The sequence below is a fragment of the Patella vulgata genome, chromosome 6, assembly GCF_932274485.2.
Source record: "Patella vulgata chromosome 6, xgPatVulg1.2, whole genome shotgun sequence".
NCBI lineage: Eukaryota > Metazoa > Mollusca > Gastropoda > Patellidae > Patella > Patella vulgata.
In genome coordinates this window covers 45,164,565-45,183,166 of record NC_065884.2, presented here as the reverse complement: position 1 = coordinate 45,183,166, position 18,602 = coordinate 45,164,565, and the positions used below count along the sequence as shown (strand labels likewise).

General features: G+C 34.3%; 2 protein-coding genes across 2 annotated transcripts in view; one reads left to right on the top strand and one right to left on the bottom strand.

Moving 5' to 3' along the window:
* The window catches only part of LOC126825027 (ATP-dependent RNA helicase DDX51), a 19,795-nt gene extending 10,202 nt beyond the window's left edge, over positions 1-9,593 (top strand). Inside the window, exons 9-16 of the mRNA XM_050554438.2 lie at positions 1,770-1,791; positions 3,251-3,395; positions 3,786-3,844; positions 4,713-4,828; positions 4,971-5,087; positions 5,950-6,115; positions 7,021-7,155; positions 9,156-9,593. Coding sequence (XP_050410395.1) covers positions 1,770-1,791; positions 3,251-3,395; positions 3,786-3,844; positions 4,713-4,828; positions 4,971-5,087; positions 5,950-6,115; positions 7,021-7,155; positions 9,156-9,188 — 793 coding nt within the window. The 3' untranslated portion in view covers positions 9,189-9,593. The remainder of the gene's footprint in view (positions 1-1,769; positions 1,792-3,250; positions 3,396-3,785; positions 3,845-4,712; positions 4,829-4,970; positions 5,088-5,949; positions 6,116-7,020; positions 7,156-9,155) is intronic.
* Positions 9,334-18,602, bottom strand: LOC126825032 (protein Hikeshi). The gene is made up of 5 exons (XM_050554444.2): positions 18,512-18,602; positions 18,281-18,429; positions 14,136-14,265; positions 13,836-13,937; positions 9,334-13,372 (listed from the first exon to the last, which is right to left on the bottom strand). The coding sequence occupies exons 2-5, from the start codon at positions 18,308-18,310 to the stop codon at positions 13,044-13,046; spliced, it is 591 nt and encodes a 196-aa protein (XP_050410401.1). The 5' UTR covers positions 18,311-18,429; positions 18,512-18,602; the 3' UTR covers positions 9,334-13,043.

Below are 18,602 nucleotides of genomic sequence, written 5' to 3'. Positions count from 1 at the left end.
GTTGGAATTCAATCTAAGAGTGGGCTCTAGCGCCACTGTCCAGGCGAAATGTTCCTCATAGAAAACAGCATGGCATATGCCTGTCTTCATTAGCCCAGCCAGAGCGGAACAGTAGGACGTTTCACCCTATTTCATATCATTCTAACAGATGGAGAGTGATGAAACTTGGTGTATAGTTTCACTACCAGGTACTTCAAAACCTTAAACATTTTCTGCTTAGAAAAAGTATAGATAATCATTTTGATTACTCGATACTTATCAAAAAGATAAATTTACAATCAATCTATTTATTTTGGGATTGCGGCGAGGGACATCACCCTCACTGTTGGCTTGTTATCTAGCGTTGAACGAAGTTAGGGAAGGATATTGAAATAGGTTCCGTCCCAATTTCATTTCCAGAGCATATGTCATAAACCATTCAAGATATCTTCATGAAACTTTGTACAAACATTAACCTATTATAGTAGTTGTGCCTTTTACTAATTTTGAATTTCTTCGATTTATATTTTTTTGTGTTTCCATGGAGACAAACTTGATTTAGTTATTGGTATACAATTTTGTTTCCGGAGCAAATCTCATAAACTGTTGAAGTTATCTTCACTTTGTATAAACATCAACCTATTATAGTAGTTGTGCCTTTTGCTAATTTGGAATTTATCTGATTTAATCATTTTTGTGTTTCCATGGAAACAAATTTGACTTAGTTTTTCGTGTACAATTTTGTTTCTGGGGCACATCTCATAAACCATTCAAGATATCTTCATGCATCTTTGTACAAACATCAACCTGTGATATTTGTTGTGGTTTTTGCTAATTAGAAATTTCTCGGATTTAATAATTTTTGTGTCTCCATTGAAACAAATTTCTCTGTTGGATGATTTTTGAAATTTTACTACACATTTGACTTAGGTTTTGGTATATAATTATAATTCTAGAGAATATCTCAGAAACTGTTCAAGATACTTTTATAACACTTCTACATTCATCAACCTATTATTTTATTTTCTGATGAGGGGGTCACGGTGGCTAAGTGGGTAAGACGCTGGCTCGCTAGCCTGAAGGTCGGGTATTCGATCCCTGCATTGACCGAGAAAGTTCATCCAGATTTTCCAGCGTGGTTCTCCCTTGTCAGTGATGCAGGACGTTGGGCCTGACAAGAAAAGCTGTCTAGTCATTCGGATGGTACGAAAAACCGAGGTCCTGTGTACAAATTGACATGTACATAGAAGATCCCTTGGCAGTTGGAATTCGACATTAGAGTAGGCCGTAGTGCTGCTGTCAGGACAAAATTTACCTCATAGCACACTGTATGGTGTATGCCCGTCTTCATTAGCCTAGTTCGGAACAGAACAGTAGAACGTTAAACCCCATTTGATTTCATTTTTATTTTCTAATGACCGTCCTTCTGTCCCGATTTCGTTTCTGGGGCATATTTCATTATCCATTCAAGAAATCTTTTTGAAACTTTGTACAAACATCAACCTATTATAGTATTTGTTTTCTGATGTATAAGCTTATTGTTTAACATACAGTAGCTGATTGAGGTAGGCAAAGGTTGTTGTGCAAACCTTACAGGGAGTAGAGACCGTGCCTTGCCGAGCTACTTTGATCAGAGTATGAATCTTCTGACTAGTCCCATTGATATTCCAAGAAGTTGTTTTTCCTTATGCCTTCCGTGCAAGGGCGCGGGATGATGATGACTAGTCATCTTGTTTAAATTATTATGCTTAGTAAGTGTTCTTTATCCCTGTTTATGTTTTATTTTCCAGCTGTTCTACTATACGAATCGCTGTAAGTATTATTATTTTCATGTAGATATGTCCAAATATACAGTACATATGCTAGTGCAGAAGAATATTATGGGGAATAAAACTTTTAGATTGGAATTTGACTCACTTTCACAAAAATATGATTTCTGGACTGAGATGGTAAAAACAATTGGTTTCCAAATTGGAAATAGCATTAGTAAAATTGTCTGGTGATTGTCTGGTTGGCTAAGCTTCTTTTGTGGCAATAATGACACAGTTGAATTGACTTCAGTACTAGGACCATCATGTTATTATTACTTACACACTTCGATTAATTTGTTCATTAATCCATTGTTTTACTGATTAACCATTGTTATATATTTATTTTGATTATCCAAATCAAATGATACACATTTCTAGTTTTTAAAACTAAAAGAATAACTTTGGTTGTTTTTGACTCAATCGTACAGTAAATGATGTTCTTTCAGTGACCAACGAGTAAACTATACTGCATAATAAACATGCAAATATTAAGCACCATCTACTTTCATTTTGGACTAGTCGCCTTTTACTATTCCATCCCAGAATGGAACCCACATTGTCATCATACAGCAATATTACTTGGATCTGAGTTAACTTACTCAGTCCATTTAAAATCTGTTTACGAGGTGAAAGTAGAGTGAACATGTTGATACACCAAACTTTATATTGTGATATGTTTTGCAGAGACGTCTGTAGTGCAATATATTGATTTTTATAAGCCCACATTGCTTGTGGACACTCAAGAGGCTAAGGTTAATATCTAATCGAAAAATTTATACACAGTGTTTATGGTCATAACACGGAGAAGCCTACAGATTTTCAACAATTTACGATAATTACTGCCAGAGTTATGTCCCTTTACCCCATTGCAAAAATTTGTGGACGCCCTAGAGGCTAAAGTTAATATCCTATGAACTTTAAGTTATCATCCGATTGACTTTAAATTCATAAATAGTGTTTAAGGTTTGGAAAGGATGAACCCTTTTGATCTTCAAGTTTCCAGTAATTACTACCAAAGTCATGGCCCTTGATCGCTTCGAAAAATGTTGTCCATGCTCCCAAGACCATATTTATCATCTGATTGACTTTGGATTTATACACAGTGTAAGGTCATGATTTTTTAACAGTTTCTGATCACTTGAACAGCTACTTCATGATATTAAAAGTTTTGTATACAAAACGTTTGCATGTGACAGAACTAGAAGCCAGACAAATTCTAATGATTTCTGATAATTACTTAATGGGTTGTTACTCTTAATCAGATTTTAGTGTGTTGTAAATGTTGTCATTACCGAAAAAAAAAAAAAAAAAAAAGCAAAAAACATGTAAACTGATTGGACGACTTAACAGATGTGAGTGTATGTTTCGTTGCCTGGCAACCTATCTTTTTGACAGCCCTAATGACACTTATCTATTAGATTTTATTTGGTATATGATACAAAAATATTTATTCTGTATAGTTTCAGAAACTATTATTCTCTGCAACTCTTTCTCAAGATCCAGAAAAACTACAGCAGTTAAATTTATTTCAACCCCAACTTTTTACAACGATTTTGGAATCAAAATCTAAAGACATAGGAACCCCAAATGGCACTGAAAATACAGGTATTTATTATTGTCTGATTGTTTTACCTTACCATTGCCATCAAATTCCTAATCTGTTGGTGGGTCCCAGGTTCAATCCAAGTGTTGGCCGAGAAAATTCCTGTCGTATCCCCTTTTCAGTGATGCAGGACTGACGACCTGGTAAAAAATAAAAGAGTAGGGTATAGCACGTCTGACCGGGCAATTTCCCTCATAGCCCACTGCACAGCATATGCATGTCTGCATTAGTCCGGATGGAGCAGAAAAATAGAACATTAAACCCCATTTCATTTAATTTTTGTCCGTGGGATTCAAAGTATTATGATTTATCATATGAATTGAATGCCATTTTAGCTTAACATAGCTTAGCTTTATGGCAACAAAACTATTTTATGATTTTGTTTCTGACAGAAAGTCAAGAAGAGAGAGGTGATTTTGTTGGCAAATATACAACACCAGCAACTTTACAGGTAAAATCGAGTTTATAATTTTCAGTTATAGTAGATACATGTAAAGTAGTTCTTAGTCAGGAAGGTGGACACATGCCATTAATAAAGTGCATGCAGTTTTGTTCAGGCATAAGATAGATAACACCACCCGAATTATCATTAGAAACTTCAGGTGTAGATAGTCTAAATATTAACAGAATTCTAAATTATATATAATATATGATACTGTACATTAGAACAACCACTGACTACTAATGTACAGTATCATACATTATAGTATAAAATATAACACTGATGAAGAAATTATATTGAAACATGTAGAAGCAAATTGGTGTTATTTTTATAATTTATTCTATAATGTATATACAGTTGACTCTGTCACATCCGACCTCTGAATACTCTGGCACTCTGTGAAATCCGACATCATATTCATGTCCCGATTTATTTCCTTATTATTTCAGCCAAAAAATCCGTACCCTGAATATTCCGAATTACGACATCAATCACATGAATCAACACTGTATAATCCGCCCTTCAATCGCGTAGATCTTTGTTGATTACTTTGATAATTTCATAATCTCTTGTAAGACAATTGTGACAAATACTCAAGAATACCCACAAATTTTCCCACGATTTATTCATAGTCGTAAAAATATTCCCAACACCTGTTGGAAACCTTCGTTGCGCATGCCGATTGAACCTGAATACCTATGTTTGTTACCCTTCCGGTTTTGAGAAAAATGAGTATTCCGACACTCTGCGACATTCCGACATATAGTAACGGCCCCGTACGATGTCGGATTTGACAGAGTCCACTGTATATGATTTGCTCAGAGAAGTCTATGATGGGGAAGTGATCTGTTATCTATCATCTTTTCTCTGTTTCTAGGAACGCCATATTGAATGTCAAGCTTTTCAGAAACCGTTGATGGTCTTACACTGTATACATAATCTTAACTACAGACAGATTCTCTGCTTTACTAACTCAGTGGAGTCCACACATAGGTACGATATGTATTTTGATAAAGAGTTTTAATTGCCCTATGTCAGATGTTCGAATATTGTTTGATACCATACCATGCTAGTTGACTATATGGTAAAGATTTGTAACTTGCAGTCTATTTTAATGTTTGCAATTATTTTATAGATTGTTTTTATTGATAAAGTTATGTGGTGGTATAAAAGTACAGGAGTTTAGTTCAGCTTTAACTGGAACAGTTCGACAAAAAATACTAAATGATTTTGCCAGTGGTGACATTAATATGTAAGTTTTGTTAAAAGTAATTAAAGAGACAGTTGAATTAAAATAATCTTATTTATTTTTTTTATATCTTTCAACTTGTAACTTGAAATGAAATGGGGTTTAGCGTCCTACTTTTCTGAATTGATAACGCATGTAGTCAATAGTTTTTATCCACCACATAGAAATGTGGTTGTATATATCGCGTCGGCAACAATTTCTTGTGAACACTCTGCAGACTACATTTATCATATGGTTGTTTTGAAATTGGTATATGTTGTTTACATTAGTCAGATGAAGAAGAATAATTTAATTTCAATAATTTCCATTAATTTCGTCTGGGGTTATGGCCCTTGTTTCACTTTGTTGCACCTTGTTAACACTCTAAACAACAAAAGTTGTCATCCGATCTGTATGAAATTTATATTCATTATTTAAATTGGTGAAATTAGGAATCTTATTGAATTTCAGCTATTTCCATTTATTACTTCTAGTTATGACCCTTTTTTTACTTTGTTGATACTTGTGAATGACAAAAGTTATCACCCAGTCTGTATAAAATTTATATGCATTATTTAAATTAGTAAAACAAAAAAGTCTGTTGAATTTCAACAATTTATGTAAGTTACTTCCAGAGTTCAGGCCCTTGTTTCAATTTCTAGAACCTTTTGTACAATCTGATTTGCATGAAATTGTCCTGTTAATGCCCCCCATTACCTACAAAAGAATAAATATGTGACAACCTTTGTCGACTGCTTGGATGATTTAGCTGCTGTGGGCGTATGCTATGTTTTGTTGCCTGCCAGCCTATCTTTTTTCACAGGATCAAGAAACAAGCATTTTTCTCAATATGTTCTGTCCTTCACAAGATATAATATTTTTGTAGGATTATTTGTTCTGATGCTATGGCAAGAGGTATGGATATAAATAATGTTGAGTATGTGATATTATATGATAGACCTAGTCATATTCAAACTTATATACATCGTGTTGGTCGTACTGCTCGTGCTGGTAAACCAGGAACAGCTATTACTATACTTGAACAGAGAGAAGTAAGTAAAGTTTTCATAAATTGTTTGATGTAATTTGCTCACCCTTATCATACTCTATTCAGTGACGGATCATGGCGAGGTCAAATGCCTCAGACCCTTTGATGTATAGTTTCACTACCAGATCTTCAAAACCTTGACTCAGTTTGATCGTGAACATTTTATGCTTAGATTAAGTATAGTTAATCAGGTTGATTGCTCAATACCTTTGAAAAAGATAAATGTGCAATTAATCAATATGTGTCATATATTTATTTTGGGATTTTGGCAGGACATCAGCCTTACTGTTGGCTTGTTGGTCTACGGGTACTCTACTCATGTGTGCTTGGCTAATATGCAAAATAATCTGTAAAATAAGTGTATTGTATCAATATGAAGTGTATCTTTTATGACATATCATTAGTATGTACTATGTTCTTTTCTTCATCGCCACATATCTCGATGTGACAAATAGAAGAATCCATTTATATTTTAGAATATGACTTCTGGCCCCGAGTTCACAAAACATTCTCAGACTTAAGTTAAGAATTTACTCAAAATTGTTCGCATTATATTAACTAATATATATAACCCTTTATAAAACTTGTGTTGTTTCAATGTATCAAATACATCAATAAGAAACTATGTGCAAAGTTTTGTGTTTCTGGAACCAAGATATTTCTCATAAGCAGTGATTGAAAGTTGAGTAAATTCTCAACTTAAGTCTGAGAATGCTTTGTGAACTTGGAGCCATGACTAGCCTGGGGTTTTTTGTACATTATCTCAATATACCCACAAGGCTAATTTAAGCAGGGACCGTTCTGTGATAAGAAATCTGGATTTGATATCTCAATGGGGAGAGGCAACGACAGTGATTTTGGACCCAAAACAATAGAAAACTATTGTAAAGAGTAATTTCTCGTTTTTAGGTTTGTACTTACAAGACAATGTTAAAGGAGGCCGGGAAAGAGAAATTTAAAAAGTTAAAAATTAAACCAAACAAGTTAATTTCATTGAAACCAATGTATGATGAAGCCTTAGAAAAACTTCCAGCTATTATTAAGGTAAGATATGTTATGTGAATTGGTGTTAATTAACTATTGAGACCATAATCAAAAGATGGCATCATAATTTCATAACTGTCCAGCAGCATGGGTGGTTGAAGTGAAGTGCTTTCTCCCCATAAGAGTAAACGTAGACCTTTTCTGCAACCAATCAGTGGATTCCAACTTAATTTTATTGGATTTTAGGCATTTTTTCTGTCTTCACTGATATAGTCAATAAATTTGATGGGTGTATTACTTTGTTGGTGTATATTCTCAATCTACCAGCGGTTGCCAGGAAAGATACGCCCACATTTTTCAAGAGACGGATAGAGAATAAGCTCAAATAAAAAGCGATTTTTCATACAATCAGGGGCCATAATTCAGGAAATTATGGCTTGAAATGCGCGAATATCGAATGTACTAAGATATTTGGGATATAAAATAAAAATTGTGACTTCTAGAAGGTCCACAATCTTGGTATTACATACTTTTACACTATTTGCATACACGGAGTGGCCATTTTGTCAGGCAGTTTCATTAAGATATTCACGGAATTCGAACTTAACCGTCGTTAGGGTGTAACAGTGATACATTTAAACGTTTTTTTTTTAAAATGGATCTGTCTGTCCGTCACACCTTTTGGGACACAGTAACTCTCCTTAAAATTGAGCAAGAATGTTGAAACGTGGTGTGGGAGTTTATTAGGTCAGTGCCTTGATGGAATTAGAAAAAGAGTATTTTCTGCTGAGAGTAAGCAGAGATAAGCAATTTGATTGGTTGATGTTTTAAACATTATAACTTTAGTTCTAATTAAGCGAGAGTAATCAAACCTGGTGTATAGTTTCATTACGTTAATACCTTGACTAAGTTCGATAATGGTCGAGACTTTGGAACACAATAACTCTCCTTCTAACTGAGCTAGATGAATGCCTCGATGAGAATTTCCTGCTTAGGATAAGCAATTTGATTGGTGAATGCTTTGGGACACGATAACTTTAGTTCTAATTAAGTGAGAGGGATGAAACTTGGTGTATAGTTTCATTTCATCAGTACCTTGACTAAGTTCAATAATAATCAACATGTTCTGCTGAAGGTAAGCAGAGGAATAAGTAATTTGATTAGTTGAGACTTTTGAACACAATAACTCTCCTAGTTGAGGTAAAATGTTCAAACTTGGTGTAGGCATTGATTAGGTGCATTCATTAGGTGAATGCGTTGATGGAGTTCAAAGATGAGCATTGTCTGCTTACGGTAAGATAAACAATTTGATTGGTTGATGCTTTGGGGCACAATAACTTTGGTTATGATTAAGTGAGAGTGATGAAACTCTGAGTACAGATGCATTATATCATTACCTTGACTAAGTTTGATGAGAATTTTCTGCTTAGGCTAAGGAGTGATAAGCAATTGGGGAGCAGCAGCCTCGCTGTTGGCTTGTTCAAACGTTTTTTTTTAAATCGGATAATAATTGTGACCTCTAGAAGAACCACAAGCTAAAAACATGATTTTATGTACAATCAGGGGCCATAATTCAGGAAGTTACGATCCGATATGTACAAATATCGAAAGGAACCATTTAAAGTTTCATCAAAATCAGATGAAAATTGTGACATCTAGAGTGTCCACAAGCTAAAAATAGTATTTTTCGAACAGTAAGGGGTCATAATCAATGAAGTTATGGTTCAATACATGCCAATATCGATAGGAACCGAGATCTTTGGGAGATAGACCTATATTTCAAGTTTCGTCAAAATCGGATAAAAATAAATCCACACGAAAATGTGAGCATATAAAAAGGTTGGAATCGAAGTCACATAGATAGTACTTATTTAGATCCATTCACAAATAATTTTAACCAATTTTGGTACTCGATGATACCGCATCACAATTTAAACCATGTATTCGCAATAAGTTAGTAGTAGTCAGATTATCAAATTGATAGAACAATTAATAGGCAATTAAGTCCACTTAGGCTGTGTTCCACTGTTTTATCAAATAGACCTTTGCATTTCTTTCAGGCAGAGAAACAAGGAAAGAAGGAAGACCATTAATGTTGACAATGCATTTCATAAAAGACATAAAATTAAATAAGGTTATACCACATGGCTTCTGTAAAGAGACTTCAAACTGTAGGTTACAGACATCTCTTACTTTTGAGCACACATGTGGTATTACGAATATATTGCCAGCACTGTGTATGTTAATTTATGTATTTATTATCTCACATCAAATCAATATGACAATCCATCTTTCTTGTTTATGTAAATAATGTCAATTTTTAATTATGAAAGATAGACTAGTAAACATGGAGATCATAAATAATTCCAGAAGAAATCTGTTTACAATGAAGCATTAAAAATTAAAATAAACATTGTATTTAAATGTTTATGTACATGCTATAAACAATACCATTTATCTCATAGTCTTGATAAATAAAATAAAAATATGCATTTATAGAGATACGAGTTACTCGTACAAAATAAAAGGATTAACATTAGCATCGATCCCAGATTCATCTGTTCAGACTTTTTCTCTATTTCAGCAAATATAGGAGCAGAACAGTAGGACGTTAAACCCCATTTCATTTCATTTCATTTCAGCAAATAGATAATTTTGCGAAAGCATAACAGCACAAACACTTAGACTATATATAAATACTATATAAAAATAATGGAGTAGAATATTGAAGATAAAGAGCTGACCATTCTTGCTATAATAGTTCAAAAATAGATAATTAAAAATGAATATATTGAAAATTTCAGTTAACTACTTTATTCTCAATTGTCAAATAGGCCTACCTTTGTTACGATAATAAACAAAGTCTTGATTATCCACTTTAACGTTAAGTTAAACAATAGGGCAGATGTTGTCTAATTTACCTAATATTTCAATGTGATGATCTAGAAAGTTGATTATGGGCTTGTCATGTGAATAAATGACAAAATAGTATATAAACATTTAAAGACATGCAATAGGCAGATTTAGCTCTTACCTGTAATGCATCTTTAACAAATTGTGGTTTGGCATTGGAAATGTTCATTTTGATGTTTTATATAATTTGAGGTCTGTATGTTGATTTATCAAAAATAAGGTCATAAATGTAGAAAAGTATGAGAATGTACTGAAGAAAACTTATTTTGACCATTTGGGCAAAGCCATATACAACAAGCCATATACAAAAAATTAGTTTAGTAATTAAAAAGAAATTTTAAAAAATGGATTAAAGTTTCAAGAAACATAAAAAAAAACCCAAACTGCTACTGCCTATAGCGGCAGACACACTAACCGAATTAATTTGCTCCAAATTGCGTCCGAATAAGTGGACACACTAGGAAAATTCTTCATCCCGATTCACCAATCGATTGCATCACCTTTCACATCACAAGATTAAACATGACAACGTCCATGTCTTCAAACAATCATATGACTTCTCAACATCAGTGGTGATTGCCTAATGAATTCTATAATCGAGCGATTGCTTCAGCAAAGCGGACACACAAGGCAAATATAAACACAGAGAATAAAAATTTGACCAAATAAATCAAACATGTTTGATTCAGGCGAATAGAAATTGGACACACTAAGCGAATTTCAGCAACGATTGATTTGGCCAAATGATTCGGCTAGTGTGTCCATCTCTTAAGACAACTTCACTCTCAATCTCAACACAACACAATCTGCACTATACATGCCTTTATAAAAACATCTGTAATTTCAGGATAACCAGCCATGCTAACCTTACGCTGTCTATAATTAGCTTCACTTGAAAACAGACATTAAGCTAGTTGACCGACATTTTAATTCCTAAATCAAGAATATGCTTTGACCAAACTAAACACCAATATACATGTAGTTCTCAAATTCAACATAAAATCTAACTAAGAAACCATGGAAGAAAATAGTCATGTAAACCCTTCTATATCAACGAACTAAGGACACGGCAGAATAAGCCCTAATAAAAACAACTACCCCGAGGACACCCTGCTCCTAATCTTCTTATAAGAACACAAATTCTTTACAACCAAACACAATCAACCATCGGGCTGTAGTGAGTTGAAAGCAAAAGTAACTGTTGCTTACATCCAATTTAATAGTCAAACTACACATTTATTCTGGGGCAGATGCTAATTCTGGGTATTTGGCTGCTCTCAAAAAGCTATACAAGGCTCAACAGTGAAGTCAAGATGTATGAAAAGTACCATTTGACAACGAGCAAGGGAATAAAATGATGTAATATACAGCGAGTTGTGTGTACAATAACTCAAAGATTGATACATACATTGGTACTTTCCCCGAGCTTCTATATGAGCTTCTATATGATACGTAAGAGATTTCAAAGTTTACCACACGATACAGGGTCATACGACAAGAAGCTATGGAGAGTGAATTATCAAGCATACATTATGACCCACTATGAAACCTGTCTGCACCACCTTCTCCACTAGAAAACAGATGAATTAAGAAAACCCCTGTTTTGTCTGTGCATACAAGTGACCTAACAATTGCAAGACAACATAACATTCATCCCTGTTGAAGGATACAGAATCGGACAGCTGTACTGATTGTGAGTATTCCAGTGATTTAAGTAAGTATGAGTAAGACATAATGTGAGGTTGAGTAAGACAAATATGTGAGCACCAGTTAGCTTTTGGAAACATCTGCTTTCAAATCATAATTGTCCGATGATTGATAGTGTTTGGCTGTGAATTTGTGTTCTATTAGTTCCTGACCCTCTTGTTAACGCTCATTACTTGCTCTTAATCCTTGATACCAAAGTTTTTACACTTTGGTTTTCTTCCATCGTCTCCTAACTGTAGCTATTATGTCGATTTTGAGAACCATATTGGCATTCCGTTCTATCATAGCACATTTAGCTGTTTAGATATGGATTCTGCGACCCCGAAAACCTACAGTTTAACATATTACACGATCACATTACTAGGATTGAAATGTCTCGCCAAATGTGGATGGCATTTTGAACATACCGGTCACATTGGCATCCCGTTTGGTCGAAACATCTTTTATGTTAATTTCTGAATTAGGAGACCCCAAAAACCAATATTTCAATCTATCTGATAAAAATACAGATCTATATTTCGTTTGTTTTTTTTTATACTTTCTATGGCCTCTACTACACGAAGATCTGACCAGTTGTAGAGGGAGATCGCTTCAGATGCAATCAGCGTGGATGTTTGTAGTGGGTTACCCACAGTTCCGTGCAACTCACGCCAAAGACTCCACGTAACAGACCATTTCATCCCTCACTTCATCCAGAACGTGGGTTATATAACAACTCTTCCAGATCCTAGTGTAGTAAAGACAAGTAAACAAAATTTTGAACTATAAAAAAGGAAACGAAATAGGATCTGTGTTTCAATCAGATTGTATTTCAGGATATAACACAACTATATAGGGGACTATGAGCCCCATTTTGAATTTCATCCGCTGGCAGAATTGGCAGTCACATTTGGGAGGGATACCCATGCACACTGGATTCAGCGGGTCGAATTCTTATAGAAACGACCTTCCGACCTAGGTATGAGAGAATTTGTCTGGATTTTACCCAATTAAATAACCAGAAAATGCCTTATGTGTCCCCAAGGGTGACAGGGCGGCATCATCTAGATTCTGAATCTACACATATCGAAGATATATAATCCATCAAAATATGTACACTATTCGAAGATATATAATCCATCAAAAAACATTAGGTGGAAGATATTTCCAGGCTTGTCGACCTGCTGCCGGACTAGGCTTATTTGTGCATATCAATCCTTAATCTGAGCTAAAAAGTAAAGTTGGCTTTGTGTTAAGATTCCGAGTGATATCAGAAAATGTTATGAAATTAAAAATATTTCTAATGTTGTCCTTTCAAATTCTACTTCCATATTGTGGACTGATGAATTTCACTGTTTCCAAAAATCTGGATTTTTTTCTAGTCTTCGTTGGAAAGTTTCGAACCACTTTTGTAAAGTACTTAGAGGCACATATGTTTCAGTTGGATTTGGTGTCATTTGAGATTGCTGAATAGCAAAGGACGATGCAAAGTTATAAAAGTTTTCTAACATCTTTGGTGCAAACTCTGAGAAAGACTTTACACTTAAAGGAGTGGATATAGATTCTGGTGTTTGCTGGGCAAGCTGTACAATAGGTTCTATAGATATTCCTATTTGCGCCACATGAGTTGGTCCTACTGACAATGAACTAAACGGATGCGCAACATCATTACTTGATTCTGAAAATAAATAATAAACTTTTTAAAAAGAAAGAAAATAAAAACTCGAAAACTCATTAAGGTCAGTAGATATTAACAAATATATTCTCTGACTGGATAATTGGAGCTATATTTACTCACTTCATGCTGCTGGCAACTTGCTCATGCAGGTAAACCATCAAAGTTTCTATGATTATCCAGGCATTGTGAGATTTGCTTGAACTGAACAAATTTTGCTGGGATGGGCTTCAATCAGAATAAAGATGGAAAACATGTTTCGACATACTATTATAGAGACATTAAAAGATTATGTCAGCTTTGTCTCCAGGATAAACTGAATCCTTAATACACAGCTGGAATATCTGGCAATATCCCTTTAAAACAATACAGAAACAATATCGGTTGGTTGTATTAGAGATAAACTACTTTATGCATCCTGACAATCTGATGCATATACAAATTTCAGATTCCTCTCTGAACTTGCCTTTTAATTTGGTTATCTTGAATATGGCACTTGGTTTATTGTTTGTAATGTGTCCCAATAATATCCAAGATGTTCCACTAGGATTTGGCCATGAGAAATAAACTGAAATACAAAATTTGGTAGTCAATAAAAATATAAATCATGCATCTTGAAATCATTAAAATAGCCCAAGTCATAAAACTTGCCCCATTAAATAGACAAATACTGTATAACCAGGCTGTACATCTTCAGCAATGGCTACTCCTTTTCTATTAAATAAAACTTATAATTGGAATAATAACTGATATAATTTCTACATACCAGCTCCGCCTAAATCTGTAGGAAATGGTGTCTGTCCTGTCATAAATACCACAATATGATTGATATTGTCAGCATCTGGTATATTAAACAGAAATTGTGTTTCTCCAACCTGTTGACAATCTGTTTGCACCTTAATAAAGATTTGAAAAATCAGCCTTTGTTTTAAAATTCTGGTTATAAGCTATGAATGTTATTTATATTATAACCAAAGAAACTGAAATAAACACCAACAAAGAAGAATAGTTTTCAGTAAGCCTGTGTATTAAACATGCATTATGCAAGAGCAAAATCTGCTTATTACAAGTCTTTCTTTAGGCCTGAAATGTTATCTAAAATTAACTTATCCAGACCATAATAAACTCTCAATGTCAAGGCTAGCCTTCGATGTTGGCTGGATTAGATTCCTATATGCTGCTAACGGCTGTTGATAATTAAATAAGAAAAAGTGGATAATCGAGACTATGCTGTTTATATTAATGATTTTAGTAATGATGACTGAAACTATGCAAAAATTTCACCCGCTTCTTTCTCAGCTCATAGTGGATCAGTTTGACTGAAATTTTCAGCAAATTACCTTTACACTATCTAGTTTTTAACTATTATAGCGAGAACTGCCATCTCTTTATCTTATCTCCCATAATGTATCTTTAATGAAAAAGCTTGGATCAAAACCCAAACATGCCTGAATGAAGGCTAGCTATCAAAACCAATAGTTTTTTGTCCAAAAATTATTCAATTAATCTGTTGATTTCACACCACCATCTTTATGTCATAGAACCAGCGGCTGCCATGCAAGATAGAGAATAAGCTAAACAAAAATGTGATTTTTGTACAATCAGGGGCCATATTGTTAGGGTCCGATATGCACAAATATATCAAAAGGAACCAAGATCTTTTGGATATAAACATTTTAAGTTTCATCAAGATCGGATAAAAACTTCTAGAGGGTCCACGATCTTGGTATATTACTTTTACACTATTTGCGTATAAATAGCAGCCATTTCGTCAAGCAGTTTTTTTTAATCATATAAAAATTGTGCCGTCCACAAGCTACACCAGCGGCTGCAAGGCAGGATACGCCCACATTTTGCAAGAGATGGATAGAGGACAAGCAAAACAAAAAGCGATTTTTTGTACAATCAAGGGCCATAATCCAAAAAGTTATGATCCGATATGCGCGAAGATCAACAGGAACCAAGATCTTTGGGTTATACAGATATATTTCATGTTTCATCCAAATCGGATCAAAATTGTGGCCTCTAGAGGGTCCACAACCTTGATATATACCATATATTTACACTATTTGCATACGAGCGATGGTCACTTTGTCCAACAGTTTTGGTCTGATTTTCACAAAATTCGAACTCACCTATCATTACTAAATAGGGTGTAACGTAGTTACGTAAATTGTATCAGCGCCGATACAATTTACGTTACTAAAGTAACTAGGTGTAACGGTGATATATTCAAACGTTTTTTTTTTTTTGTTTTTTTTAAATCAGATAAAAATTGTGACTTCTATCGAAGAATAATAACTTTTGTCGTTAGAGCGTTCACACAGTTCAACAAGGGCCATAACTTTACATGTAAATGTAATAAACAGAAATTGCTGAATTTCAATAGGCTTCATCATTACATTAATTTAAATGATGCATATGAATTACATACAGATCGGTTGATCACTTTTGTTGTTACGGCGTTCACAAGGTTCAACAAAGTGAAACAAGGGTCATAACTCTAGACGTAATTAACGGAAATCGCTGAAATTCAATGGGCTTCATTGTTTCACTAATTTAAATGATGCATATCAATTTCATACAGATCGGATGATAACTTTTGTGGATACAGCGTTCACATGGCTATTAAATAAAGGGAAGAACTTCCCACTAAACCAAATCCATGGCCTAAGGCCAATTGGAAAGATTGCAAAATCATATTCTAAAAAACAGGAATCAGCTTCGGCTCTCCTATGTCTTGTCTGCGATATCACTTATGTGGAAGCAGACGTTAAACACCAAGAACGAACGAACGAACATTCACATGGTTCAACAAGGGCCATAACTCTAGACATAATAAACGGAAATTGCTGAAATTCTATTGACTTCATCGTTTCACTAATTTAAATGATGCATATAAATTTCGTACAGATCGTTTCATAACTTTTGTCGTTAGAGCGTTCACGAGGTTCAACAAAGTGAAACAAGAGCCATAACTCTAGACATAATTATCGGAAATTGCTGAAATTCAATAGGCTTCATCGTTTCACTAATTTAAATGATGCATATCAATTTCAGATGATAACTTTTGTCATTAGAGTATTCACAAGGTTCAATAAAGTGAAACAAGGGCCATAACTCCAGAAGAAAAAAACAGAAATTGCTGAAATTCAATAGAACTCTTCATTTTACCAATTTAAACAATGCATATAAATTTGATACAGATCTGATGATAAATATAGTTTGTAGAGTGTTCACAAGAAATTGTGGAGGACAGACGGGCGGAGGCGATGGCAATATACAACCACATTTCCAGGGGTAGTAGGCAGAAAAGATAGATGGAATTTCACTTCATTGTATCTTTGTAAATACTGTAAACCATTTTTGGACAAAACTTGGTGTATACTTTCATAACATCTTTATTCTGAGTTTCTGACTGTTCGATAATGAGCATTTTCTGCCTAGGTTATTCGGGTTCAGCAGAGTGATCAGTAATTTCATTTTTCGATACTATACAAAAAAGGTAAGTGTCATCTTGAGGTACTTCCTCAGCCGCCACCACCAGGATTGAACCCCAGACTTCTTATATGGTTAGTGTGGTTAACTCACTAAAAATGATTTTACACATAAGTTGAGGACATTCTTGCTATAGGCCTACTTTAGGATAGAGTAGTTGGCATATATATGTCTGGTAAAATGTAAGACTTACATTACCCATATTGCATGTGCAGCAAAAATTATCACAGCATATTTCTTGGAAGACACAGCTCCAGAAATGATGTTGACAAATTAAAGGAGCTAAATCACTAATATTTGGGACCTAGAAATTGACACAAATGGGTCGCAATGCATATAATAATGTAATATGAATGTATATAAACTGAATATTGTAATATTCAATCGTTTCTGTTTTTACTGCAATTCCTAATCAGTTATGTTCGGCGAAATATGCCAGAAGTCTGATATGATTTGTGGAATATATCTAACCTCATTCTTCGAGTCCCTTCTTACAAACGGTGCTGAAACGCATTATGGTACACGATTCGTGCACCAACGGTAAAATGTTTATTTTGTCTTCAAGTAGGCCTATCTAAGTCTCTAACTCAATATCATCCAAAGTCTAACACAGTGAAAATATGAATTATTTGTCAATCCAAATCAACATGATGTTGTGTTCTTACCAGGAAACGGTAGGCTTCTGATATCCAATATTAAAGACAAAATAAACATTTTACCATTGGTACACGAATCGTGTACCATAGTATAGTGCGTTTCAGCGTCATTTGTAACATGTGACCAGAAAGAACGAGGCTAGACATATTCCACAACTGATATCAAATGGTGATGCCATATCTTATCTGGAGGGCATGCTATTCGGTTGAGACTCATGCCGTATTTCGCTGGACATAACTTATTTGAAATTAGAGTCCAAACGGAAACAATTGAACGTAAATCAGTTTATATACAATCAGATTACATTATTATATGCGTTGCGACTCATTTGTGTCAATTTCTAGGTCCCAAATATATTAGCGATTTAGCTGCTTTAAATATTGGATATCAGAAGGCTATATCTTTTCCCGGTAAGATCACAACATCAATGTTCAATGTTGATTTAAATTGACAAAGAATTAGTGTTTTCAATGACGAAGACTTTGGATGATATTGATTTTGAGACTTAGCTACACTAAAATCAGTGCATAATATTGGTGGGACTGTTTTGAGCCAAACATCTTTTACTAGTTTTACTTGGGACGAATCATCTTAATGATATACTTTAAAATCAGTGCATTTTATTGGGGGGACTGTTTTGAGCCAAACATCTTTTACGAGTTTTATTTGGGACGAATCATCTTCATGATATTAGAAACAAAGGAAATGTTTAGCCTGGCAAGACCTGAAAATAAGCAAGTGTTTGAATTAACATACCAATCTTCCGGAAACTAGTACCCCAAACATTCCACTGCTGTAAAACGTCTAAATAATGCGAACCAAAATAAAAACAGGGTTAATGTGAGAAGAAGTTCTTTCGTCTGCAATCCGAACTTTCCAGTCTGTGTAGTCTCGTTCAACCAATCCTAGAAATTGAGAAATTCGACATTAAACACGGTCGTTACTCAACAGTACAATTCAAAACACATCCAGAATCAAAGGCCATACTTATTTGACTCAGAGTCCTTTTTTAATTAAAAGATTTTGATATACATGCGTAATGCATAATGAATGTTTTAAAAGGCTGAATATCTTTTTC

What these genes read in the sequence shown, in the direction of transcription:
- LOC126825032 (XM_050554444.2), bottom strand. Translation starts at nt 18,310, where the DNA reads ATGTTTGGGGTACTAGTTTCCGGAAGATTG. An exon ending in TACAGATTTAGGCGGAGCTG is followed by an intron (nt 13,938 to 14,135) that starts GTATGTAGAAAT and finishes TTTGTATTTCAG; the next exon opens with TTTATTTCTCATGGCCAAAT. An exon ending in CAAGATAACCAAATTAAAAG is followed by an intron (nt 13,373 to 13,835) that starts GCAAGTTCAGAG and finishes ATTTATTTTCAG; the next exon opens with AATCAAGTAATGATGTTGCG.